The sequence below is a fragment of the Ictalurus punctatus genome, chromosome 3, assembly GCF_001660625.3.
Source record: "Ictalurus punctatus breed USDA103 chromosome 3, Coco_2.0, whole genome shotgun sequence".
Taxonomy (NCBI): Eukaryota; Metazoa; Chordata; class Actinopteri; order Siluriformes; family Ictaluridae; genus Ictalurus; species Ictalurus punctatus.
Genome location: NC_030418.2, coordinates 28048422 through 28075421, shown reverse-complemented (window position 1 = coordinate 28075421; position 27000 = coordinate 28048422). Strand labels below are relative to the sequence as shown.

General features: G+C 38.3%; 1 protein-coding gene across 5 annotated transcripts; it reads right to left on the bottom strand.

Moving 5' to 3' along the window:
• Positions 1-4924: 4924 nt before the first annotated feature.
• On the bottom strand, positions 4925-26906 carry ssrp1b (structure specific recognition protein 1b). 5 transcript variants are annotated; one of them, XM_017463104.2, is made up of 18 exons: positions 26805-26906; positions 26095-26190; positions 24951-25136; positions 24763-24868; positions 24243-24436; positions 22927-23027; positions 22620-22749; positions 20475-20578; positions 20123-20251; positions 19761-19982; positions 17533-17605; positions 15293-15425; positions 15165-15210; positions 14917-15037; positions 12221-12388; positions 9843-9931; positions 9063-9234; positions 4925-6950 (listed from the first exon to the last, which is right to left on the bottom strand). In XM_017463104.2, the coding sequence occupies exons 2-18, from the start codon at positions 26146-26148 to the stop codon at positions 6885-6887; spliced, it is 2094 nt and encodes a 697-aa protein (XP_017318593.1). In that variant the 5' UTR covers positions 26149-26190; positions 26805-26906; the 3' UTR covers positions 4925-6884. The 5 variants fall into 5 exon arrangements, 3 of the variants coding, with proteins under 3 accessions (XP_017318593.1, XP_053535823.1, XP_053535822.1); XR_008396319.1 differs by lacking the exons at positions 4925-6950; positions 9063-9234; positions 9843-9931 and adding exons at positions 10104-10334; positions 10452-11394; positions 11589-11669; XM_053679848.1 differs by lacking the exons at positions 4925-6950; positions 9063-9234; positions 9843-9931 and adding exons at positions 10104-11394; positions 11589-11698.
• Positions 26907-27000: the final 94 nt, after the last annotated feature.

Sequence of the window (27000 nt, the reverse complement as noted above, 5' to 3'; positions counted from 1 at the left end):
CCTGAGTAAACACAAAATACCATTTTTAAATGATAATGTTATTTATTGAAGCAAAAAAGTTATCCAATACCAACTGGGTCTGTGTGAAAATGTGTTTGCCTTCGTAGTTACTAATTTCCCAAATCTGTGAGACTGTATTGATAATGGGGTTCAACTGGACTAGGCACAACCAGGCCTGATTACTGCAAATCCTGTTTCATCACATCAACACTTAAATAAAACTTTTTCAACAGTATGAAGTTGGTTAAATGGTCTTACCCAGTAACACACTATGCTAAAGTTGAAAGAAATTCCAGAAATGATGAGGAAGAAGGTGATTGAAATGCATCAGTCTGGGAAGGGTTACAAAGCTATTTCAAAGGCTCTGGGACTCCAAAGAACCACAGTGAGAGACATTATCTCCAAATGGAAAAACTCGGCACAGTAGTGAACCTTCCTAGAAGTGCCCGACCTTCCAAAATTCCTCCAAGAGCACAGCAACTACTCATCCAGGAAGTCACAAAAGACCCAAGAACAACATCAAAGGACCTACAGGCCTCTCTTGCATCAATAAAGGTCACTGTTCATAACTCCACTATCAGAAAGACACTGGGCAAAAATCCCATCCATGGAATAGTGGCGAGGTGAAAACCACTGCTAACCCAGAATATTAAGGCTCGTTTGAATTTTGCCAAAACACACCTTGATGATCCTCAAACCTTTTGGGAGAATGTTCTGTGGACTGAGCAAATGGTAAATGGCGCATTTATATAGCGCTTTTATCCAAAGCGCTTTACACTGTGTCTCATTCACCCACACATACACACCGGCATGTGGAGTCATGTGGGCCGGGAATCAAAGCGCCAACCATACAATTAATGGACAACCCGCTCTACCACCTGAGCCACAGCTGCCCCGGCAGACAGGGGTCCTGTTACATCTGAAACACTGAATTCCACAAAAAGAACATCATACCTATGGTCAAGCATGGTGGTGGAGGTGTGATGGTGTGGGGATGCTTTGCTGCTTCAGGACCTGGGCAACTTGAAATAATTAAGGGAAACATGAATTCTGCTCTCTAACAGAAAATCCTAAAGGAGAATGTCCGGTCTTCAATCTGTAAATTGAAACTCGAGCACAACTGGATTATGCCGCAAGACAAGGATCCAAAGCATAGGATTAAGTCCTAGTCCTAGAAGTAAGTGAAAGACTGATCTCCAGTTATCAGAAGTGTATGGTTGCAGTTATTGTTGCAACTTTATTGTGTTTATTCAGGTTGCCTTTGTTTTGTTTATATATTCGTTTGAAGATCTAACACTATTTAGTATGAGATATACACATAAACATAAGAAATCAGGATGGGGCAAATATTTTTTCACAGCACTGTATAGCCAATCTTTACAGTGGACCTTGTAATCCAGAAATAATTCCACTAACGTCAAAGTGTGTGAGAGGCACATCTTGTACAAAATTTTTTTTTTGCAATTTCTCCTCCAAAGCAAGTAACTATACAGACAGTGTTTTGTGCATTCTATCCCAGTTCAGTTATTTAATAGATACTTGTATCCAAGGCATTTTACAAATTAACACACATAAAAGGAAGGATCACGTATCCAGAATACATTAAACACACACGATGAACACGATGGTCATCCTTTAACTTGGTCATAAGAGTGACCATTAAGCTTGCGGTTTTTGTCCTAATGTAGGAAGTTTAACAGGGCTGTCTCCTTCTCTCTCCCATAAACATATTCGCACACATCTGAACGGCAAAAGCACCAGACTCCAAGAAAAGCTGGGACACTAGCACTATAGGCAGGTCATGGAGACATCATGATTGCGGTCATTCAAAAGCTGAGTGCTGCACATCTTGATTAGATTCTTTTGAAACAAGAGCTTTAGAAGAGATAAAGCAGAAGAGAGCGAGAGAGAGAGCAAGATGCAGAGGTAATGAAAGTGTGAGGGGGGGGGTAGAGAAAATGGACTTGACTCAATACAAATTGATGAATAAGATTGCAGTAAATGCAATAAGGAGCAAAGTGGTTTGGGAGCTTGTGCTGGGAGAAAAATGGACAGAAAAGGAAGCGGTGGAAGAGAAATGTGGGATTTGTAGACAGAATGTATGAGAGGACCAGAACGATCAGTCACAACATTTCAAACCTTCACTAAATACTCTGCAGTGTGTAAGTGACCTTACACTCACAGGGATGACGACAAAAGAGGTTATGTTATGTGTTTCAACGGAACATCTGTGTAAAGTTGCTTAAACTATTGAAAGGAAAAAAACCTTTATTTATTTATTTATTTATTTATTTATTAATTTTTTTACAGGTTTATGCTGCATAGGTTTCACACAACACTAAATAGAAATGAGCAAATGTGAAAATTATAAAATAGCAATAATAAGAGTAAATAAACAAATAAATAAAATTAATTAGTTCTATATATGTCATCTTTTTGCAATGCAGCCTAATGACCTTCAAAGCTGCCTTTTGTGTGTGTGTGTGTGTGTGTGTGTGTGTGTGTGTGTGTGTGTGTGTGTGTGTGTGTGAGAACTGGAAAGTCACCAGGTGAGACCTTGTATATACCTTATATTAAATTCAAATAGCACTCACTCACCAATCAACAGTTAAATCACACCTCGACTTGATGTTAATTATAATCTCACAAACCTCTTTCTAGTAGATATACAGTCTTTATAGACCTGAAAACACTTAAACAAAAGCTCTTAATGGATCATAAAGGTTGCAAGTTTACATATAGTCCACAAGACACAATACTGTGTGTCATTACCTGGATGATCCACAACTGTTTTTATGTATTGTGAGAGTTGTTCATGAGTCTCTCGTTTGTCCCGAGCAGTTAAACTGCCCACTGTTCTTCAGAAAAATCCTCCAGGTCCTGCACATTCTCTGCTTTTCCTTCTGCATATTTGACCCCTTTCCAACAGCGGCTATATGATGTTGAGATCCATCTTTTCACACCGAGGACGACTGAGGGACTCGTACACAACTATTACAAAAGGTGCGAACATTCACTGATGCTCAAGAAGGTAACACGATACATTACATTCTTTTGAACTGGTTCATTTGTGTAAATTTAGTTATTATTGTGTCTTACTATATGTACTATACTATATGTAAACATCTGTTATGTGAAATAGCTTATTCAGGGCAGTGCTGAATTAAAAACAACATGCAGTTTTTATGATCCCTCCATTAAAAAAATTAAAATTAGTAGCATTTTGCAGATTCGGCAAGGCGTGCGTAAACTTTTCGAAATTTCATAAATATTTCAATATTCGAAAACCTTCTGTTTATTTCCAATTTTCAATGTAGAAAAAGCCCTAGATTTTCAATGTGGTAGGGTTAATGTACTCAAGGTCAACAAAAGAAAATGTGAAGAAGCAGCGTTCTGGTTTAATTCAGCTACAAACCGAAGGATTTAACAGTCAGCATCACATACAAAAATACTGTACATGGTTTAAAAAGCAAGCAGCTAAAGACATTTTTATGCTCCATTTTTATGCTTTCTTCATTCGGAATTCATGAATATAAACTTAAACTGAATTTGATGTGCATTTAAATGTAGCCAATGTCCACATCTGAACATCATTGACAACATTTACAAGCGCATCAAATTCTGTCTAAGGTCTATATTGGGGTTGCAGCCATGTTCTGAATACGATGTTTATATGCGTACAGGCATCAGGATATTCCTGTATACATGGTTGTTGTGAGTATACCTGAGTTGCCGTTCTTAAATACCGAGCCTACAGCTAAGCATCTGTTAGCACCCACAATTCCTTGCGGACTGAGCATGCGCATATATCTCCTTTCAATGGATTTTCTTAATAAGGTGTTTACATGCAATGCAATGAATTTCTGATTAAAACAGGCATATCCCATGGACGGGAATCGGAATTTGGGGATCAGGAATTTGGGGATCAGGAATTTGGGGTAATCGGATTGCGGCGTTTAAACGACTCAATACTAATCAGAATATTAATAATCAGACTAATATCGGAATATTGACGTGCGTGTAAATGTAGTCAATGATTGATGTCTAAGAATGTTAAATAAATCAAAATTCAAACTCAATGTCGTCCTTTAAAACTATATAGGTCTATTCATTTTAAACTGCTGTTAGTCCACAGCTACTCTATTATTACTCTAAATAGTCTATGTTAACTTTGACTATTTCAGGTTTCCATACGGTTGCTCTTTTTTCTTCCATCACCATGGACACACCAAAACTTCCCATCATAAATGAGACAGAGGGATGTTGTACTGTGATGGTCATGTAATATATACAGTATAAGAGAAAGTTCTAAAATAATGTATTGCTTGTGGATGAATAATTTCAGACAGGATATGTCAGCATAAAATTGGTGAAGGTTAGCAGTTTCTCTGTTTGAGGACAGAGACTCTGACCTAACAGAAGGATTCAAGTCGATATGGAGTGACCAGACAGAGTTAATGCGCACTAATGTGTGTATGTATGTGTGAGTGTAGTATCGAGTTACACTCACATGGACACTGACAGTCTCCCTAATCTGCCTCTTTAACTCCAACATGGTCTCTCTGGTTCCACTCTCAAACCATAGCATCAACAGCTAACCTTAAAATCTGCCCATCCTCCGTGACCGCACCTCTCCGCCTCCCTTCCCTGTCTTCCTGTTTTGCTCCTTACCCCACCTCTTAGACAAACCACATTCCAAACAGGCTTTTCTCATAACCAAACACTCTTTCCACTTCTCCTTGTCAAAACCCACAATGAGGCATCCACTTACTGACATTATGTTTAAAAAGGATTGCTCTATACGTGTGCGGTTGATGGCGGAACAGAGCCAAGATGCAAACCACACTGCGGAAAACAATACTATTAATAAACCATAAAGACAAATCTAGACTCAGGAAGCAGAAAGAAGAGAAACGAGTATAGCTCCTTATATAAAATATGGGGTTTAATGAGAATTATGTTTTGTACACTTACAGTCTGTTGTTCAAAAACCGGACTGAACACACTTTAACATTTTGGCTGAGATTAAACATCCACAAAAAGGGCAATAATGAACACCAGAATAATGTAAACACTTAAATACTTACAGTATGTATTTAAATATGATCATCAGCAATTATGTAAAAGTACATTGGGGTTGTCTTTTTTTTTTGTTTTTTGTTTATTCTGTAAGGAATAATACATGACAGGCCATGCTATTACAGTTAAATAATCAAAGACAGGGTGGTGTGATGTTCTCACCCTGAAGCTGATTATTTTCCAATAACGGTACGTCCCGAAGTGTATTATTCCTCATACACCACAGCATTTTCCCGATACTAAAATAATGATTTATTAAACGATGACCCGTCATACATGTACTTTTCGTCAGTTTACAGTTAGGTTTAACGCTGTGAAACAAGTTCCTTCCTGTCATCGCTTACGTTATTTTTATTCCTCTTTAACCACAGCAATTTGGCAGTGCTAACAATTTTTATTTATTAAACGATGGCACATCATATTTTTTTGTCTGTTTAAAGAATGTCTGTGAAACAAGTTAGTTCATGTTACCACTTATGTTATAAACAGTTGTTCCCTCATCAGACTCTCTGTAAGACAAAAATGCAGCGCGTCGTATAAAACGTGAAGCTCTCCATCCCATGTCGGAAAACGTAAAGAAGCAGCTTTACCTCTGATTGTTGCAAAGCGCTGGCACTATGGACTCCTTCTAAGAAAAATGTTAAATAAACATCTCCTCAGAGAAACTTCACCATATGCACATAAAAAAAAATCTGTTAATGCAGAATTAACAGAATTAATCCACCGTACCTGTGTAAGTTGTTACGATAGAAATGATGATGCATTAGAATGAGCACGTAAAAAAAAACATGATTAAAAAAATGAGCTGCTGTAATAGAAAAACCCCTTCTGACCAATCAGAATGGAGAATTCAACAATGCTGTGGTATACACTCTCTCATGTTATAGCAAAACATGTCTAATCAAACTTTTAAGCTTTTTAAAAGCAATATTTTAAAAGTAACACTAGACCTGAGGGGTATCAGACTCCAGTCTTCAATGGCTACAGCACCTTAAAGTCTCAAAGCATTTTGGATTATTTATCGACTTATTCAAATGATCAGCTCATTTCCAAAGCCTTTATGAGCTGAATTTGTGTTAGAACACAGTGCAGCCCTTCTGCAGACTTGAGTTTGACATCCCTGTTTAAAATGATCAGACCTACATAAGACAGTGGGTTACTAAAGTCTGAGACCACTAGTGAAAATGCTTCAATTTGGTATTCTTTTTCAATTTAACCCAAAGTATTCAGTTTTTATTACAAATGATATATTGCTTTAATGATAGTGTGCACTTGAGCTGGCATGGACTCCATAAGTTTGTGTAAAACCTGATGATCTATGCTACATCAAATCCATCGGAGTGTCATCTGGACACATGCTTCAGTGGCAGGGATATGGAAAATCTGACCTTTTGTAAAAAGACGTTCACACGGTGAATATGAACATGGTGAATTTGCTTACAGTTAAATAATGACTAAGAAATTGTGTAACATCTTAAATATTGAATTGGCAAAATTATAAGACGTTCTTTCTGGTTTTAAATACATTGAAAAAAAAAAAAACCTCCCAGATTTTCAATGTGGTCTCAGACTTTTGATCCCCACTATATTTACACAACATCTGCTACTCGCTAGAAATTCTAACATCAAAGTTAAACCGTTTAACCAGTAATACTCATTAGTGTTATATAGAATACATACTGAAATTGATCAAACAGGACAATGAGAGGGAACATGAAAGAGAAAACCTATGGGGTTCTTAAGGGACTGGGACAGGACGACTCCATTATCCTGTCTTCTTTCATTCTCATTTTGCCCCTAGTATCTCAGTCTGAGCCAGACTCCTCTGAGCTGGGAGTGCTGGACGCTTGTTTCTCTTCATCATCCGAGCCCTGGTGGGTGTGTCAAGACACAGAGAAACAGTAAACAATTCATCAGAATAAAAAGCTCTTTTTCACCAATAAGTAATGGTACTCTTATTGGGCATCTGAGTTCTAATGAGTCTTTCAGCCACTGGCTGATTCACAGTAGAAAAAAATGAAGAATTCTTGTGTATGTATTCATCAGGATTTATTGCATAATTAACGCCATTACAATTTTCAACAACTACTTTTTTTCAATATGAGACAGCCGATTAGATTCTTTTCTTTAATATGGTTCAATTAAAGGTTAAAGAAAACCCTACACCTAAAATTAAGCTTAATATTACCAAGGTAATCCTAAATAATGTTTCTTTCTTTTATTGTTGCTAAAACAAACAAAATACTGTATTGACCACCTGCATTTTTGCTGCTAATTAGTATGTCATGTTTACACTTTTTGCACTTTATTCCACACTAGAACGGTGTACTGGTCGGAACTGTACTGTCCTTTACTGTGCCTATTTTCCTGTTTTTAGTAATTGTTGTACTGACTCGCGCTGTTTGCGTACATTTGCACATGTTTATGTGGTCCTGTTGTCAGAATTTTCCCTCACACAAAGCGCTGGAGCTAGCAGTGCCCTCTGAAGCCCGAGGCGCGGCAGTGTGTGCTCTGGGTTCAGTGACAGTGACTTTGTTTACATCCCACACGTGTAGTCATTATTGTTTGTCCTGTCTCCTCCCTGTTATATCACTGGATGTCTCAGACATGTGGTCTCGATAATCATGGCTGTTTTGTGTTACACCCCTGATTATGCTTATTATTTAAACCCTTCGTGTGTCTTTGTTCAGACTCAAGGTAATGAGTGTTTCACCGTACCAAGCTTTTGTTATGTGTTCTCGTTTATAGTTTCTCGTTTTGTGCTTTGCCTTGTCTGCTTTATGTCCTTTTGTCGATCACCTGACCTTCGCCTGTCCTTGTTTATGTTTTTTGCCTTGCCCTCTGGATTACATGTTCTTAATAAAACTCTAAACTGTACTTGCATCCTCATCACGTTACACCTATGTAGGTCTGCATAGTCTTATTTTAATTCTGTATAGCCTCAAGTAGTTCTGTGTTGTTTTATGAAGCACCATGGCCCTGGAGGACCATTGTTTCATTTCACTGTGTACTGTACCAGCTGTATATAGTTGAAATGACAAAAAAGCCACTGGACGTGAAGTAACCTTTTGAAAAAGCTTTTTTTTTTTTTTTTTTAAATTTGTTAGGATTGGTATTAAAAGTCAGGATCTAAAATACAGTTCATTGATTTGTTTCGCACCGGCTCAACACATAACCACTTTTGACCAGCCACATGGACTCTGAATAGATGAGACACATACACTATATGGCCAAAGGTTTGTAGACAATTGAGGGTCGCACACATGTGCTTTTTGAACATCCCGCTTCAGAAGTAGTCCCACTTGCTGTTATAATAACCTACACTCTTCTGGGAAAGCGTTCCACTAGATTTTGGAGTGTGGTTGTGAGGATTTGCCCATTCATTCACAAGAGCATTAGTGCGGTCGAGCACTGCTGTTGCGTGAGGAGGCCTGGGGTGCAGTCAGCGTTACAGTTCATCCCAAAGGTGTTCAGTGGGTTTGTGGTCAGGACACTGAGCGGGCCACTTGACTTCTTCCACATCAACCTTGGCAGACCATGTCTTCATGGACCTTGCTTTGTGCACTGGGACATTGTCATGCTGGAACTGGCTTGGGCCTCATAGTTCCAGTGAACAGAAATTGTAATGCTACAGATTCAAAGACATCATATACAATTGTGTGCTTCCAACTATGTGGCAACAGTTTGGGGAAGGCATATGGAGTGGGGGTCAGGTGTCCACATCCTTTTGGCCATACAGTATATGTTCTGTATTTGATGTAGTCAAAAATAAACCCATACTTGTCTGGACATTTGTCTTTAAAAATACTGTTGTTTTTTTTACTGTCGATGACAGTATGGCATCTTTGATCCACTTTGAGCCACAACTTGACCACCAGGTTGATGACCCATGCTGTATGTTCTCATATTGATAACCAAAAATAATATTTCTATATGTTTTTGTGTGTGTGTATGTGTGTGTGTCTGTGTCTACATGTTCCCACCTTGCGCTTGCGGCCCTTTCCCCGGGTGGACTCGGACGAACTCTCCTCACTGGAGATGAACTCTGGACTCTTAAAGCTGTCATTCCCAGCTGCCCTGTTCTTCTCTCTCTCCCTTGCCCCACCTACCTTCTTTTTCTTCCTCTCCTCACTCTTTCCTCCTTTCTTTTTTGCCCTTCATGAAGAAAAAGAGAAAATAATATACAGTAAATGAAAAATGAGTAATGGTTATTTCCCCATTACAGGTCATTACAGCTTTTAGACGCTACCACAGTGCCTTGTCCATTAAAGTCATTTAGCATGAACAGAAATATGTTTTGCAGTTTTAGAGAACTTACTCATACTCATCAGGAGGTTGATATATGGAGGCTATTCATATTAATCAGGGAAATCATGTTTATTTTGTCCTCTATGATCTATGGTACTGTGAAAGACTGGGTGGACAAAAATACCCACAGAAAACTTATCTGAGATAACATTTGAGATATGTCGACTGCTCATAGAACAAAAAAAGAACAATTATGGTTTGTTAGACTGTTCATTTGCATTATTACAGGCAGAAAAATTGCGACAGATCGTACCTAATACACTGTGTATGACTACATCTGGATCAAAGCTGACTTTTTTCATGGCTTGGACTAACCACTAATCAAAACTCCTGCATATTTATGACCATGCTCTGACTGGAGCTAAACTAGGACTATAATGTGATAGGTTATACAGCAGTAGTCATTTTAAATGCAACTTTAAACAGAGTTTGTGTGAACAGATTGTGTGAAGTACTTTTTTGAGGTGCCTCCACTGCTTTCTCTGTACTCTTTCATCGCTCGCTCGTATTCTTTCTTTGCTTCCTCGGCTTTCCCTTCCCACTCCTGTCAAACAGGGAAAACAGTGAAACGTACAAAAAAAATTTTTAAGCAAATACAGTTCACACTAATAAAAACGACTGTATTTCCATGCTGGGTTCCTAGAATAAAAACGCAAGAACTTTCAAAGACTTTTACCAGCACCAGTACATTTTAAGGACCACACAAAACACAAGCATTTCACATCAGTGACTCTTTATTACAATAACAGCAACTTTTCAAAGTAGTTCTTCACATGTAGCAAGTATTTCAAAGGATATAGCTAGTGTACTGTCAGGAAACACAAGCTGAAATAACTTCGAGTTTTCCTCTTTAATGGGATGTAACATTTTTCAGCATTCACAGAAAAGAGTCACTGTTGCATACCCCATGAGCTAAAATCTGCTGAAGAGGCATTTGCTTGAGATCTCTGTAAAGAGAGGACAAAAAAGTATTGCCCTCTGGTAAGATTACACTGTAAACTCTAAAAGGTGGCAGCACAGTGCAGTATTATGACACCATCTAAAAATGAGAAAACATTGTTTACCATGAAGATATGCAGACAGTTGCCGGATGCTGCGGGGAAACACGTTACAATTTCCAGCACTGTTCGATTTCTTTCATTATCTTTCTACAGCTTTGTCACATTAAAAGCAAAATAGCAGGATAGATATAGTTAGAGCTAGCATGCTGTAGCATCACTCAAGTCTACCTTCACATCGAGAGTCAACACTCTACTCAATGTGTGCATTTTTAGGTACTTTCTTAAAAAAATTTCGTGCACATTGGAGGCACAAACATAAGCGAATGGCACAGCTGGAGGTTGATGTAGAGAACAAGTTACCAAAGCTTACTGTGAATAAGGAAGTTGATACTCAATGTGTGCATTTTTAGGTACTTTCTTTGAATTTTTTTTGTATAGAAAAAATGAGATCGCCTTTATAGAAACAAGTATCGTGCACATTGTAGGCACACACATAACAGAATGGCACAGCTGGAAGCTGACATAGAGAACAAGTTACCAAATGTTACTGTGAATAAGGAAGGTGATGCACCAATGTCGCAATGTAATATTTAATTGAATCTAATTTAGATTAGCTAGCTGCTAACAACATTAGTGTGATATAGTGCAGACTGCATAGCAGTTTCTTTTAGAATACAGACAAACCCATGTTAGCATATAAAACTAGCTAACATTAGCGTTAACTCCCTAATTAGAATGAATCATTCTACAATATGCCAAATTTCTCCATAAATAGGAGACTATGTTTGCCAGGCTACGTTTGTGCCTTCGTCAGTGGATGTTCATGGACGTCCACTTCTTGGTCGGTCCGCAACATTTCCAGTCTTTTTGAATTTGTTAAGAAGTTTGGCAACAGTGTCATGTGTGATGTGCTTGCCATATTTCCTGTCCATGGCATCCTTGTGACAACTTTCTCATTCAGATTTCAATACGTTCTTCTTTTGTCAAACGTGTTCTTAAAGGCTATCTAGAAAAAAAGAAAAGAAAAATATATATATATACATATAGTTATAAATAATTTTGGAAGAAATTTTGCTAAAAAGTGTATGGAGTCTTTCGGGACACATTGTACTTATTGTAACATTTAGTTATATTTACTTTTATCATAAAAGAAGTACTGGGTAAAATATATATATATATATATATAGTATCGATTCATACCTGTTCCTTTTGAATTGGTTGACAGAGTACGATGATCCCGAGTGGTTTGTCATGCCGTTCTTCAGAGGTGACTTGCTCATGCTAGCCAGGTCGAAATCTTTTATGTTTATCTTTTTTTTAACAGAGTTTGCAAAGAGCACAGTGGACATTGTTCTTGTCAAAAGCCAGTTCCTGTATACATCAATTTCCAACCATGCTAGGTTGAATTTACATTTACCAGGTATATTTACATGCTGACCCAAGCTGTTTAACCAACAGAAACCAAAACACCTCAAATAAAAATAATGGAAAATGTGCGAATATTTAGGGTGGACTAATTAAATCTTCCCAGAAGACCCATAATAAAACAGAAAAATAGAAAAATAATTCTGAGCATTGTTATTGATGTGCTGTGAAAATATAAACATGACGACATTTTCATTTTAAGCACTTTTAAGCACTTTCACACAAAAGACATAGATTTTCCAGGTACTTAAATTTCAAATGGCTAAAATCAAGTACTTTAAGCACTTTTAGCATCTTGTGCAAACCCTGTCCATGGTTTCATAAAGTGAAGGACAGATCGGACATTTTGAGTATATGACATGAAAACAGGGGTAGCAGATGTGAAAGGGGGAAAAGGCATCGGTCACCTCTTTCTTGTCTTTGCTCAGTTGCTTCCACATCTCACCGGCTTTCTTTAAAATCTCAGTGACTGAGATTCCAGGGTTTTCTGCTTTAATGCGATCTCTGCTGGAGTTTAGCCACAGCATATAGGCACTCATTGGCCGCTTGGGGGCGCTGCTGTCCTTCGTCTTCTTCTGTACATGCCCAAAAAAATATATAGTAGATTAAACACAAATTAAACACTAACACTTTGCTAGTAAGACTGTAGTTATGACCCATTAGCATAAAACATAAGTCAACAAACACAAAGCGTCCACACTTTTACCCTCATCAAGAAATCCAGATTATGTTAATATGCAGCACTATGCAAACATCTTAGCACATCTAAAGAAATTTGAAGATGTCTTTAAAAATATGGATTGAAAAAATGCGGGTGCCACATTAATTACTATATTGAGCAGTAAATAGTACCTGCTGAAAATTATAATTATAATTTGCCTTGGCATTTAAAATGTCATAATGTCTCTTAGGTACACAGTTGTGCAGTTTTCTAATGAAACTGGATGGCAGGTTGTTCCAGACTTCATGCTACAGTTCTTACAGATAAAATCCCAGAGGACCTCAGTGCTTTTTCTTATCAGAAATATGTTCTATTACCCATGACTTAACAAAATACATACATTCTCTGTAACTGTAAATGAATTAAGAAATAAAATAGTATGTTTGGAAATCTTTTTTCTACTAATACTAAAAAACACTAAAAACAAAGACAGTAGGCATAAAATGGGCATGTATGTCCAAATGTATGTAAAAAAAATTTGTATACCTATGACTTTTGCAGTGTAACGTATTTTCTGAAACAATAACACTTGTCTGTAATGTGTTCAGTAAAACCCCAATTCCAAAAAAGTTGGGACAGAATGGAAAATGCTAATAAAAATGAAGAGGAGTGATTTGCAAATGTACTTTGACTTGTATTTGTTTTACATAATCAACTGCATCGTTTTTTGAAGAAAAACGTTTATTTTGAAATTGATGCATGGAACATGTTCCAAAACAGTTGGGACAGGAGCAATTTAGGACTAATAGCGATGTGACAAGTTGAAATAAGAAGGTGATGTGAAACAGGTGAGACAATCGTCTAATCATAGTATATAAGGAGCCTCCAAAAAAGGCCTAGTCCTTCAAGAGCAAGGATGGGTTGAGGCTCGCCAATCTGCCAACAGCATCAGCGAATAATCCAACACTTTAAGAGCAACCTTACCCAAAGAAAAATTGGTATGATTTTGGGCATTTCACCTTCTGCAGTGCATAATGTAAGTAAAAGATTCAAGGAATCCGGTCAAATCTCGGTGCACAAAGGGCAAGGCCAAAAACCACTTCTGAATGCGCGAGGTATCCGATCCCTCAGACATCACTGTCTTAAAAACCATCATGATTCTGTAATGGATATCCTGACATCGGCTCAGGAATACATTGGTAAACCTTTGTCAGTCAACACCATTCGCCGCTGCATCCAAAGATGCAAGTTAAGGCTTTACTATGCAAAGCAGAAGCCATACATCAACACTGAGGAGGAAAAGGACCATCCAAGCTGTTATCAGTGTCAGGTCCAAAAGCCAACATTTGTCATGGTATGGGGGTGTGTCAATGCCCATGGCATGGGTCAACTGCACATCTGTGAGCGCACCATTAATGCAGAAAGATATGTACACATTTTGGAGCAACATGCTGCCATTCAGAGAAGGACAACGCCACACCACATTCTGCCCGGATTACAAGTGCATGGTTGCATAAGCAGTGAGTGCGAGTGCTAGCATGGCCTGCCTGCAGTGCTGAGAATGTGTGGTGCATTATGAAGCACAAAATAAGGCAATGAAGGCCCCATAAAGTTGCGCAGCTGAAGAAATGTATAACAGATGAATGCAGGGAAATTCCAATTGCTAAACTTACCCAACTGGTGTCTTCACTCAGCGCCCAAACACTTAATAAGTGTTATTAAAGGAAAAGGTGATGTTACACAGTGGTAAACAGTCGACTGTCCCAACCTTTTTGGAGTGTGTTGCAGTCATCAGATTTGAAATGAGTGTATAATTTCAAAAATAAATTCACAAGGTAAAACATCAAACCATGTGTTAATAATATGCTTTCAATATAGTACAGTGTGCATTGAATTTTCAAATGACTTTTTTTGTTTGTTTTTTGTATTTTCCATACTGTCCCAACTTCAGAACTGGGGTTGTAACTCAAAAGCACCTTTTAAAGCATATCATTCAGTTTTTGAATTATTCAGTAACTACACTGAAACACAGAGGAAAGGTGTGGGGACTGTAAGTCTGTACATGCTGATGAGGTTAATTCCCCCATAATGCTTTCTCAGGGTTAGAGTGACTTTAAGTCTTCCATCTATCCATCCATTTTCTGTAATTTTGCTAATCCTACACAGGGTCGTGGGAAGCCTGAAGCCTAACCCAGGGAACCCTGGACGGGGTGCCAACTCATCACAGGGCACAATCACACCCCCATTCACACTCTACAAGCAATTTGGAAATGCCAATCAGCCTACAATGCATGTTTTTGGACTGGGGGAGGAAACCGGAGTACCCGGAGGAAACCCCTGAAGCACGGGGACAATATGCAAACTCCATGCACACAGGGCCGAGGCAGGATTCGAACCCTGGAGATGTGAGGCAAACGTGCTAACTCCATTCACTCTATTCACCTCTTTTTTGTGCTTTCCCTCCTTCACAGTTTTGGCCTTCTTGACTGGTTTCTTCCTCCTGTCTTCTTCACTGTCTGCATCTTCAGCACTACTTTCACTTTCTGAGGCTTTACTGTCATACCTGAAACACACAGACTCACACACATCATGGAAAAGCACAACATATATTTTCCAGTTTATCTTCACACTAACCACAATGCTAGAAATATTCAAGTAAGGGAACAGAGATTTTATTCAAAACCACATACTCTTCTGCAACGTCATCATCTTCATCTCCGGGGTTAAATGATTCATCTGTGATGAGAGATAGTCAGTGTTTAGACCTTTACAGTCATATATACGGCTTCTCTGATTGGCTGGGTCAGCCGACACTCACCACTGCCAGCCTCTGAGTCATCGCTGTCGTTGGCCTCCTCACGGATCTTCCCCTCTTGCTTCATGCGCTCCAGGTAAGCGTCATGCTGATCTTCGTCCGAGTCACTGTACATGTCGTCTCTGACCTTCATACCCTGACATCATGGAAATGAAATCAATTGCATTGTAACTATACAGACACTACAAAATGCATTCAATCTCAAGGTTAGTCATAGTTTTCACACTAAAGCCCTTTCCCAGATCAGTTATAACACAGACATTTTACTACAGCCATTCTTATTATTAAAAACACATAGTTGTCCCATAATCTTTTCCAATCCCTTGAGCAATGGTTGTGGTCATAATACACATAACTGACATGAATCTGCCATGTACAGACTCCAAATGGTTACTGATGTACACTACCGGTCAAAAGTTTAGACACGCTCATTCTTTCTTGATTTTTCCCCACATTTTATAATAATAATAAAGTCATCAAAACTCTGGAATAAAACAAGTGGAACTAAGGGAATTATGTTGTGATAAAAAATCCAAAATAAAATAACGATAATTTAATATTTTCACATCTTCAAAGTAGACACCCTTTTGTCTAGAATTTCCAGAAATGTATTCTTGGCATTTTCTCAACCGATTTCTTGAGGAATTTCCCTGAGATGCTTTTTAAACAGTATTAAAAGAGTTCCCATCTCTGCTGGACTCTTATTGGCTGCTTTTTGGAATATTTATCTCCAAATCCGTTTAAATAAATATTTTTTTTGTAAATAAAATGTTAGTTTTCTAATGAAAGAAATGAATATGTTGGCGCAATGATATTTTTGTCTACAACACCGATTTCAAACATCTAATCATACACCTTCAGATCAAACGGTTTTTAAGATCATGAGAAACATTTCAGTCGAGTGTCTCCACACTTCTGACCGGTAGTGTATATAGTATAAAGTCTGTAAATCTTTGGATGTATTGAACACAACCACTGCATTCCAAAGATGTTTCAGTCAAGATCAAGCAAATTGTGCACCAGAGTGCTTTACATAACAGCGAAGGGCATCTGCAGGTATCCTCAAACTAAAGTTGTACATTTTAAGACCTTCGCAATACCAAATGCAGGGCCCCCCCCCTCGTTATCTTCAATCTTGGCCTGGGAGATTGAAGGTTATCATGTGCTTCCTCTGTGACACGTTAAGTCAACCAACCACATCATTCCGAACTTATTAACACACACGGAAGAAAGCGCTATCCGCCCCCCTTCCACATACAGTCCCCTTTGAAAGTAATTCTATTTTTTTTGTTGTACATTGAACAGATTTGTGTTCGAGACGATAGAATATCAGCTTTCATTTCCTCATATTTACATCTGAATGTGTTAAACAAATTAAAACATGTTTTAATGTAAATGTATCTTTTCATCACAAACCCAAATGTCTTCAATGTATAACAAAAACAATAGAATTGGCCTTGCTGTTCCAATCATTTCGGAGTGGAGTATACATGACCTCGAAGACGCCTACGATTGGCTAGTGTCGATGTGATTGACAGGGGAGAGAGAGTATCTTCCCACCCAGGGAGCGCGGGCAGTTTTACCGGAATGCCATGGCGTAATCGGGATTTGATAGGGCAAACGCTTTAATGACTTTTTTTCTGATTGATCAGAAGGATGTGATTCATTTTCTTTAACAGCAGCTCTAGAGTAGTACCGAAGTCAATTCAAATCACAGGTTTATATTAAATTGCTCACGTTAACAAATCGTTTCTATAGTAACAACTCGTTCACACGAACATGTACAGCAGATATATGAGTGTACTCATATAATCTTGTCGCTTTTGGTAGAAATTTTCTGGATTAACAGAAATATTGCAGCCTAAAATTTAAGCCTATGCAAACGAAAATGAAATGAAAATCTAATGTGTATTAAGTCTTTCATTTGGAAAATATAATTTCAAACTAATGAGGATTTAAGGACCTGCAGGCACCCCGTATCAGACGACACATGTTGCTGTTATTTACTCTCATAAATGAACACATAGCAAACATTCAATTGAAAGAACACTCAAACCACAAGGCTCGTACCAACCTTTTTCTACAGGAACACAAACATACACACACAACACAAAGACACAGAGGAGAATGAGTTCATCTACTGAGGACAACAAACATACAGTATGTGGGGTTCACATTCTGAAGATATGATTCTGATGATACGTGGTGCATGCAAATGATACACTGGACTCGAAATGACCTACCTCTTTGAAGCCTCTGTTCTTGATGCTCAGTTTCTTAGCATTGACAAAATCAAACAACTTTCCATACTCTTCTCTAAAGGAAAGAATAAAGAAAAGGAGAGCAGTGGGTTGAGAGACCAGCGCGTTAAAACATTGCATGCTGTCACATTCTTGTGTTGCTTGCTGCGTCCCAATTCGGCTACTATCCATCCTAAAGATTGCCCGAGATTAGAATTATTGTGTCCCAAATCATAGTACGTTGAAATGAGGATCCCCTAGGTACCCGGATGGTGTATTTTTTCCGGGTGATTTTACGAAGTGTGGATCCGTGAACACTTTTTCCAGCTAATATTGCGTACGACTCCTTGCTCGAGGGAGGAGATTTGTGACGGTTTGCTACGGCGAATTCAAACTGCGAACGTGTCGGACAAGGGAAGGGTAAATCAAGAGAATGGTCAATTAAATTATATAATATAAATTATATAAGGAATAATGGATGAAGAAAAGCTGAAATGCAATGAGGAGTTTGTTTACGGTGACAGTGTGCGTAACGCGGCAACAACGTTCTCCTCCGTTACATGACGTGTCAGTATGTCCCAGTACTTGCATACTCTTTTACTACACACTCGAATGTATGTACGTTTTCTTCACAAAAAGAGTACATACTTTTAGTGCATAGTGTAAGTTGGGACGCAGCATGTGACTGTAATTTTCCGTAAATGACTGTAAAAGTAGTGAGTGAATTACCTTGCATAATCTCCTCAAGGGTTTTGTAGTGTTTGTGTAATTGTCAATTTTTATGAAGGTCTCGCAGCATGCCTGGAGATAATTACTCATTTATGATCAGTTATTGTATAATATTGGTAGTTTGGTGTGATTTATATAAATTCAAAACTATGCTACTAGACCTTATACCTACTGAGAGGTATTGTAAAGATAAAGTCCAATGGTGATAGAACAACGTAACAAAGACTGGAGTAGGTTGCAATTATTTCAATGGATACTCCTTGCCTCAGTCAAAAGTATTTGTAAATAAGCTCTAAACCTACAAAATTTGGCAGAGATGGAAGTACTTTTTCAGAAAGAAAAAAAAATTGTGGTTTTGAAAAAGTAAATCTATTTCTCCAGTGCTGAAAATTTAAACGGGTGTGGTACTGTAAGACCTCTCATGTCTGCCTCTTCCTAAAATCATTACTGTTAAAGTACAGCAGTCATAGTGCTCAATTTTCAAATGGTAATATATAGTAGCATATTTTCAACTGCCCATAGGCTTCCATCATAAGTATGTGAGTGAGTGATAAGTGAAGATGCCATGCAATCCCTCCTACACAGACAGCACAGCCAATTTTCCTTGCTTGGCCCCTGGCAACGGATAGCTGTGGCATCACTGGGCCTTTGACCCTGTGAGCTTCCAATGATAGGGCAAACACTTTTCTGTTGCATCACTCAGAAAACTCACAAGTCAGTTTTAAGCAAATAGTTGATCCTTTTTTCCTCTGAGTTGGGAATCATATTAAAATTTTTTGTCCTTTGTAATCCTCCATACACTATGCCAATTGAAGACCATGGGGATGGCTTTGGACCTCAACTCATGTGAACAGTTATGCTACAAATTGCTATTGCCACAAACAGTTTTGCGCTCAAGTCTCCATCAGTGAACTGTGGAGAACAAACAACAAAACAGACTTCATGTAAAAACTGTAATGAATTTCCCTGCTTACACAACTGCACTATTTGAACATGTAGTATTAGCGCATTTATAGAAGGGACTTATTTATTATCGTGCTATTCGTTGTCACCCAGATGAGGACGGGTTCCCTTTGGAGTCTGGTTCCTCTCAAGGTTTCTTCCTCATATCGTCTCAAGGAGTTTTTCCTTGCCACTGTCGCCTCTGGCTCGCTCATTAGGGACAAATTCATACATTTAAAATTTATATTCTGAATTTATATATTTGTGTAAAGCGGCTTTGGGACAATGTCCATTGTTAAAAGCACAATACATATAAAACTGAATTGAATTTAACTATAGATGTGGTAGACAGCGATTAGGTTGAAAATCAGATGGGTATTTCATTAAAACCACCAGCCTCAAAACTCATCAGTGACAAAGGATGATGTCAAACTCATGGGAGTTCATTCTAAAGCATTGAAATCATGGAGTCTGGCTTGGTTTCTATTATCCATCAATAGCAATCTTTTAAAGCATACATTTGAATAGAGAATTGTGATCATGGGAAATAGCCTTTCTACCTTTCAATACTGCTGAAGGTGTACTGGTTGCCCTGTTTGGTCTCAATTTCAAAGTCAAAGGAGCGTGTGGTCGTGGTGCCCCTGGCAAAGTTCACACAGGCGATCTCCTCAAAGCGCAGGTGCACCGGCGGCTTGTGAACGTAGATGAAGCCTCTCTCCAGAGGATACAGCAGCCCTGAGCTGGCCTTATAGGAGCAAGTGATACACTGAGCACCAGAGTGACTGCAATGAGACAAAGAAAGTGTGTTGTGCAAAAAAAACGAATATGGTTATATGAATATGACATAACTACTTGATGTATTAGCGAACTGTAAGAATGTGAGCGTGTTGTGTGTTTGTTTGTGTACATGTGTCTGTTTTACCCCTGGAAGTTTCCAGGCACTGTGATCTTCCTGTTGACTAGAGCCTTCATAACCCTGCTGACCATCTCATATAGAGAGCCAGACATGTTCTTAGTCAGCTTTCCCTCAAACCGCCTCTCTACCTCGTCCCTGCAACGGAGAGAAAAGCCACCATGTGAGCATTTATGACTAGATACAAAATGAATTCAGTCTTTATTGAACAGCTTCATTTAATGCATCCTCTTAGTCCACGTCTTGGTCCTCTGTCTGTCAATCACGTTCTAACTTAACATGTCTCTTATGAACCACTTTCAGGTTTGAAAGTTTTTCCATCTTACTCTTTCCTCCAACTCTCCAACTCTTGCTCACTCACTCGCTCATGTTGAGGGTGAGGTTGATGTCTTCGTCCTTGGAAAATAGCAGGATGAGAAAGTGGTAGCGGGTTTGTCCCTGTTTAATGGGGGGATCCAGACTGATCTGTTAAAGCAGAGATAAGAAAAACGATGAGCTCCTAAAGCTTACATACATTGTATCAGCCATCATCCATTACTCTAATACTTCTAAGTAAAGGCCATGGCAGGTGATTTTTGTATATACATCCACAGACACAATTTGGTATAAACCTTTGTTGTTTATCGCTTCAAGTTAAAGTTAAAGTTGAATTCCGTCTGTGACGAAGCAAACAGCATTACTGTCTATTGAAGCGTGTAGTGAAACGTGGTCAAAGAATTCTATGTAACTCACGCTCTCCTTTCCGACATTTCCCGTAACAATTCCACCCCACCCTTTCCTGTCACTTTGCGGCCACGAGGAAGGGATTACTACCAATTCATCCAAAGCAATAATAACATATAAATAAATAAATAACATTTAATGCATAGTTCACATTATATATTCCACATTATTCATTTATATGCACCAATTAATAAAAGAAAACAAAAGATTATGAAATGGCTGCAGCACAGCTGATTAAAAAAGTGGTGTTTCTCTGCAGATTTTGTGTAATGAGCTGCAATTTGTACTTTCAAGAGATGGCACAATATAATTTTTTTTTTGTTCCCAATACCGATAGCGACACTGAAACCTTGAGTATCAGCCAATACAAATAACCTTCCAAATGTTTTTGTCAAGCCAACATCATCTGTGAACTCAGTTCCCCAGAATACACAGCCGCCTCAGACTACGCTACCCGCTACCCAGAACCCACCGCTACTGACACGTTCGGGCTACTGAACACACTCACACACACACTTTAAAAGTGAGACTTTCATTAACAAAAATTTGCAAACTAAACGCTCAGATATTTACCAAGCCTTATTTACCTTTTTGTTATCTCGGTTTTCACTTTGCTACTGTAATATCTTGGTTCTTTGAGCTTTGTCTTTGCCCTGTTTGTGCCGATAGTGCCTTGCCTGACCCATGCCTGTTTATTGACCTTGACATTGCCTTTCGATTTGGAATTGTCTGCCTGCCTGTTTCAATAAATATACGCTCTACTGCATTTGAATCCATCTCACCTCTGGTTATTGTGGCAGTTTTTCTTTAACTACAACACTTCACAGTTAAACTCTTTCACACAGAAGTCACTCACACTGAAAATAAAATAACTCCTAAACATAATTAAAACAATCCTAACGAAAGAACTGTCAAGGCTCTTTATATGTAAACATTTCCAGTTCTAAAACTACTTTTCTTTTCCAAATCCAATTCCAATCTTTGCTGTTTGCTGCAGGATTTGATATCTGATGTTTTTTCCCCCAAAGTCCAATTCACCATTTTTTTTATTTTGCTGGTATTGACGTGATACCGACACTGTGTATTGGATTGGTGCCATCTCTACCCTTACCATTTTTTTATTACTTCAAATACTGCCTACATTCTTCTTCAGATATTGGTCCAGGGCTGGCTGGAATAAATGGGCTAGCAGGGCTAAGCTCTCGCTCTCCTTAAAGGAAAAGTTAGATTTAAGTAAGGTTGAATTTTTGACACACTGCACGATTACAGATGTGAAAGACTCTTGGTGTTGCTTATCTGTCTCCCAGTTAGTGTGGTCCTTTGTGTGGTTCCTATCATGGGTCAAAAAAACAGGAAAAAGGTAATTTTCTTACAAATATGCCACAGACACTGGTTTGCTTTTTTTAATTGTGAATTTTTTTGTTTGTACTGAAACATTTCATGTTAGAACTGTAATCAAGACTGTTACACTGAAAGCCAGTTCAGACGTTTTCCCTTAATATGTATATTTTTTCTTGAAAAAAAAATCTTCATGTATAATATTTACAATATTTTTTCCATATTTATCCATTTTACTAATTCTTCATAAAACGGCAGACTCTGAATGCCCCAGCTCTGAACCAGGGGTACTAAAAACCTTTAACGGGTTTTACTACTTCTTTACGACTTCATCATCATCGTGTACCAAGTAAAAAGCATTTTCCATCTTTATCAAAGCAGTGTCCTCTTTAACGAGAAGCCGTGTCATAAACGAGAGTTTTACACTTTGAGTCCCTTCACTCACCACGAAGAACATCTGTCTCTGGTCTTTGTGTGGGAGCAGGAAGAGGCGGAGCACTGTGGTATAGGGGATCTTGTAATCAAACGTCTTACCATGCAGATGCAGGAAGGTGGGGTAGATACGAATATCATACCTGCCAACAGAGAGAAACAAGAAATTTAATCCCACCAACGCAATTAATACTTTATCTTAATCTTAACACTTTATTTGAATATTGACATTGATAATTATTTATAATAAAAAAAGCGGTTTCACCAAAACAGAGGATGCTATTCGTGTCTGTAAGTGTGTATGGACAGTATGTGTGTACCTTCCCCTGGGTGTGAGACACTGCAGCTCTCTGAAAATACACACAGCGTCTCCTGTAGCCTGGATCACATCTGCCTTAGAAAGAACATTCTGGGCAAATGCCTGAAACAACAGCACAATAAACCATTTATTATGTTAACATTATAGTGTTTCACGGTGTGTATAGTTGAGACACACCGTGTATTTAGTAAAAAGGAAGTTCAGCTTTCGTAGGGATTTTATTTTTAGCTATTCTTTTACTTTTTTTAATGTTTCTAGTTTTAGAATATAAACCATGTTTTAGTCAGCGCACATCCATATTCTGATATTAATCGAATATTCCACATTTACACGCACATCCATATTCTGATATTGATCGAATATTCCGATGCCTATACGCATATAAACATCGTATTCGGAATATGGCTGCAACCCGAATATAGACCATAAACGGAATTTGATGCGCATGTAAACGTAGTCAATAATCTGAAGGATACAAGTCCACTTAAATAAAACATATATGATTTTTTTTATCTATCTATAAGATCTTTAAGACTTTATCCACTGCAGTGTGTGAAGCTGTAGGAAGCACATAGACTTTACACTTACTGTGTGTCTGTGTCATGTGCGTGCAAGTGGGGTCATATTCCATATTCTGACCTCTGGATATTTAAGCATTATGGCTAGAAAATAACCTTTCTAGCCATAATGAGTTCAGAGTAATTTTCATGCATTCATACATTTGCAGTCAGAGTGGATTAGATAGCAGACAAGGCAGAAAGAGTTCATTAATTCATGCATTTTCTGTCAAAACCACTGTCTAATAAAACAAAACTATTTTAAACAGCAATACATTTCTTACACACGATGTACTGTGTTGAATTTTTTAAAGAGTTCAGTGTCTGTGAGACTACAAAAGGCAAATTCAAGTATACTGTCTTCAGAACGATTGCAAATGAGAGATTTTGTCTTAGACCTAATGTTTATTCTCTATGATGATTTATCAATCATATTGATTTATTGATTTATATGAATAGTTTCCTACTATAAAAACCCTGATGCTTGCTGTAACAAGTTTTTCTTGAACACACAGTTAACATTGTGTTGGATTATTTGGTCTCCTTCCTTTTTGTGGAAAAGTGCGCCATCTACTGGCTGTAGTAGGAAAAATATTAAGATCACATTTTTAATGGGTAAAATGCCTGCTTCAGCAATAGAGTGGTTAAAATAAAACCATGGGGACATTTGGGAACTAGGTATTGCCCAACACACACACACACACACACACACACACACACACACACACACACACACACACGCACACACACTATGTCTCACCTCTACAGGGTCCGCCCCCTCATCTCCTGTAGTGGGCGGGACGTAAAAACGCACCTCCATGAGTGACACCTCTGTATCATCGTTCTGATGAAACTCTAGAGTGACTTCATTTTTTCCAGTGGTACACTGGGATACACTGGAGAGCGGGATCTCAAACACAGGAGTGTCACTCACTTCAAACGACAACAATGGGCCTAAACACAGCACACACACAGACATATTGAGATAAGGAATAAAACACAATGGGGAATGCTGTTATAGGAAAATAACAAACAACAGAGTCATTTGATGCAGCCTGGCATGAATCAAAGTTACTGTTATCAACCTGAAGTCGATTATTTCTCAATAACAGCACGTCAGAAACACCTTCTGACCAATCAAAATCAAGAATTCTGCAGCATTGTGGTATAACCTTCACAGTTTGCATATCTGAAATGACACCTTGACATTTAAAATATTCACAGTACATATTATCAAATAATATCAACCTTTCGATCAAACAATGAGAAGCTTTGCTGACCGTTGAATTTAGCAGTGCCCCAGTTCCAGCCTTTCACACACATGTCTTTCTCGGTCAGCTCCACTTTGTAATTATCTTTGAAATACTCAGAGATTTTTTCAAAGTCCTGGAGAAACCAAAGAGACAGAAATATGAAATTAAGCTTATAGACTGCTTCTGTTTTCTGCTGGCACAGCCTTCAGACTCACAGTATCTTTGAAGCCATCGTATTTGTACACGTGTCCGGTGCTGGTGTTGAGTTTTATGCCATGGCCCAGGCAGACTCTCCTCCATTGGGCCTGACTGAGCTCTGGGACAGGGATACTGTCCACCTTGCCCGTCTTACTGCTTTTATACACCACCATCTGCTTACTGAAACGCAGACGCCCGTCATTCTACAGCAAGACGCAGAATTGAAAAGGCAAGACAATGAGTCATGGAAGTCAATGCAGGTTTTACAAACACTCTATCACATAATTATAACTTCATAAACATGTTCTTACATTACTATATATTTCCACTGCAAGTCAGCGGTGGACGATATAATGGATCTGACTAATATGCTAATAATGAATTATGCTTATGCAGGTATAATTATGTGACATAAAAATGTACAGTGGAGAAATAACATAAAAGTAATAACCTATCTAGACTATTGTAGTTACTCCAAACAGCACATTTACTTTGTTACGGGAGGATGATATTTAAGGAATAAAATACGTGGGGGCATGCTGTTATTGGATAATATGACAGGGTGTTGTGATATGGCCCACACAGCAGAGTAACTGTTACTGCCCTGCTCGTTTTCCTATAACAGCAAGTACCAAAGTGTTTCTCCAACGACTCAAAGTGTTTATTTATTAAATAATGACACATGATACTTTTTATCCAATTACATTTAGTATTTTAATAATCTATCCATTTAGATTTAATATTGTGGAATACCTGCGAAACAAGTTAACCCCTGTTATCATTTGTGTTATAACAGTTAAACAGCTGTTCCCTCAGCAGCCTCACTTCTTTTCTCTCTCTTGAAGTTAATAAATTGAACAAAAAAAAAAAAGAAGCCTGAAACCGCAAAGCAAGGTGTCCTCGGCCCTGAAGATGTTCCCCATGTCGGAAAACATAGAGTTACAGCTTCAACATAAAAAAAACAGTATTAAACAAGCAAATGAAAAACAAATCTAAAAAAATAAAAATCTAAAGAAATGTCCAGTTACTTGAGTACCAAAAGAGTTCAGATAACACGATGTTAATACATTTTGGATATTTTCTTATTTCACCCATCTCCACAAGACACATTTTGTTAACTACACATGGACCTTGAAAACCTTTATAAGACTTTCTACTCACCCAGGAACCCTTGACCTCCTGATAAATGTCATTGAACTCCAGAATGTCAGTCATGGCAGCGACTTCGCTGTCTCACGTCCCAGCGATGATCACAATCTGCATTGGTACGAGGAAAGCAATCAGTGTTCATATCAGTGTATGGTTAAAAAACAACAACATAAGAGGTCCTTAATCAGGATACAGATGGTTTATGGTGGTGTTGGGATGGTAAAACAGCTTATACTCAGAATCATGCGTGGAAACTGTCTGTGCAAAACTTTGAAACAGAGCAGATGTTTAGACAAGACAGGACATAACTATAGGAAATATTATATCTATGTGACAGGAGTGATGATATACTGAATTGTTTTGCTCGGTGTAGTAACTAAAAACGTGAAGGTGGTTGAATTACTGCTCAGAGAGTGCAAGAGTTCAGCTCAGCATAACTCTCTCAGTGATCTGCCCATGCAACTGACTATAGTACAACACTTCACAGCATCATACAGTGACAGCACACGCTAGCTAGCTGAATATTAGTGCTAATAACGGTTTTAGTATGCAGCTAGGCTAGCTTCTTTAGCCATTTCAGTGGGGCTTCCTAGCAAACCATGCTAACTTTTCTTTTCATACCACAGGGACACACCGAAGCGGAAATAATTTATCAAATACACTTCTGCTCGTTAGTTATTAATAGGCTGCATAATATAGTTAGATAACGTTATCAGCATTACTGTTTCTTCAGCCGCAGTAGACCTGTTCCCTAGAACTGGGAGTCGATCCCAAAAAAGATTCACGAGTCGAGTGTAAAGCTTTGGAGTCGATTCTACACAGTTAACCGTTTTCGCTCAAGAGTTGACAGGTCTTTGCGGGGGTTTCCTCCCCAAAATAAACATCAGCACTCAAGCAGCACTTTACTAAGACAAAGTT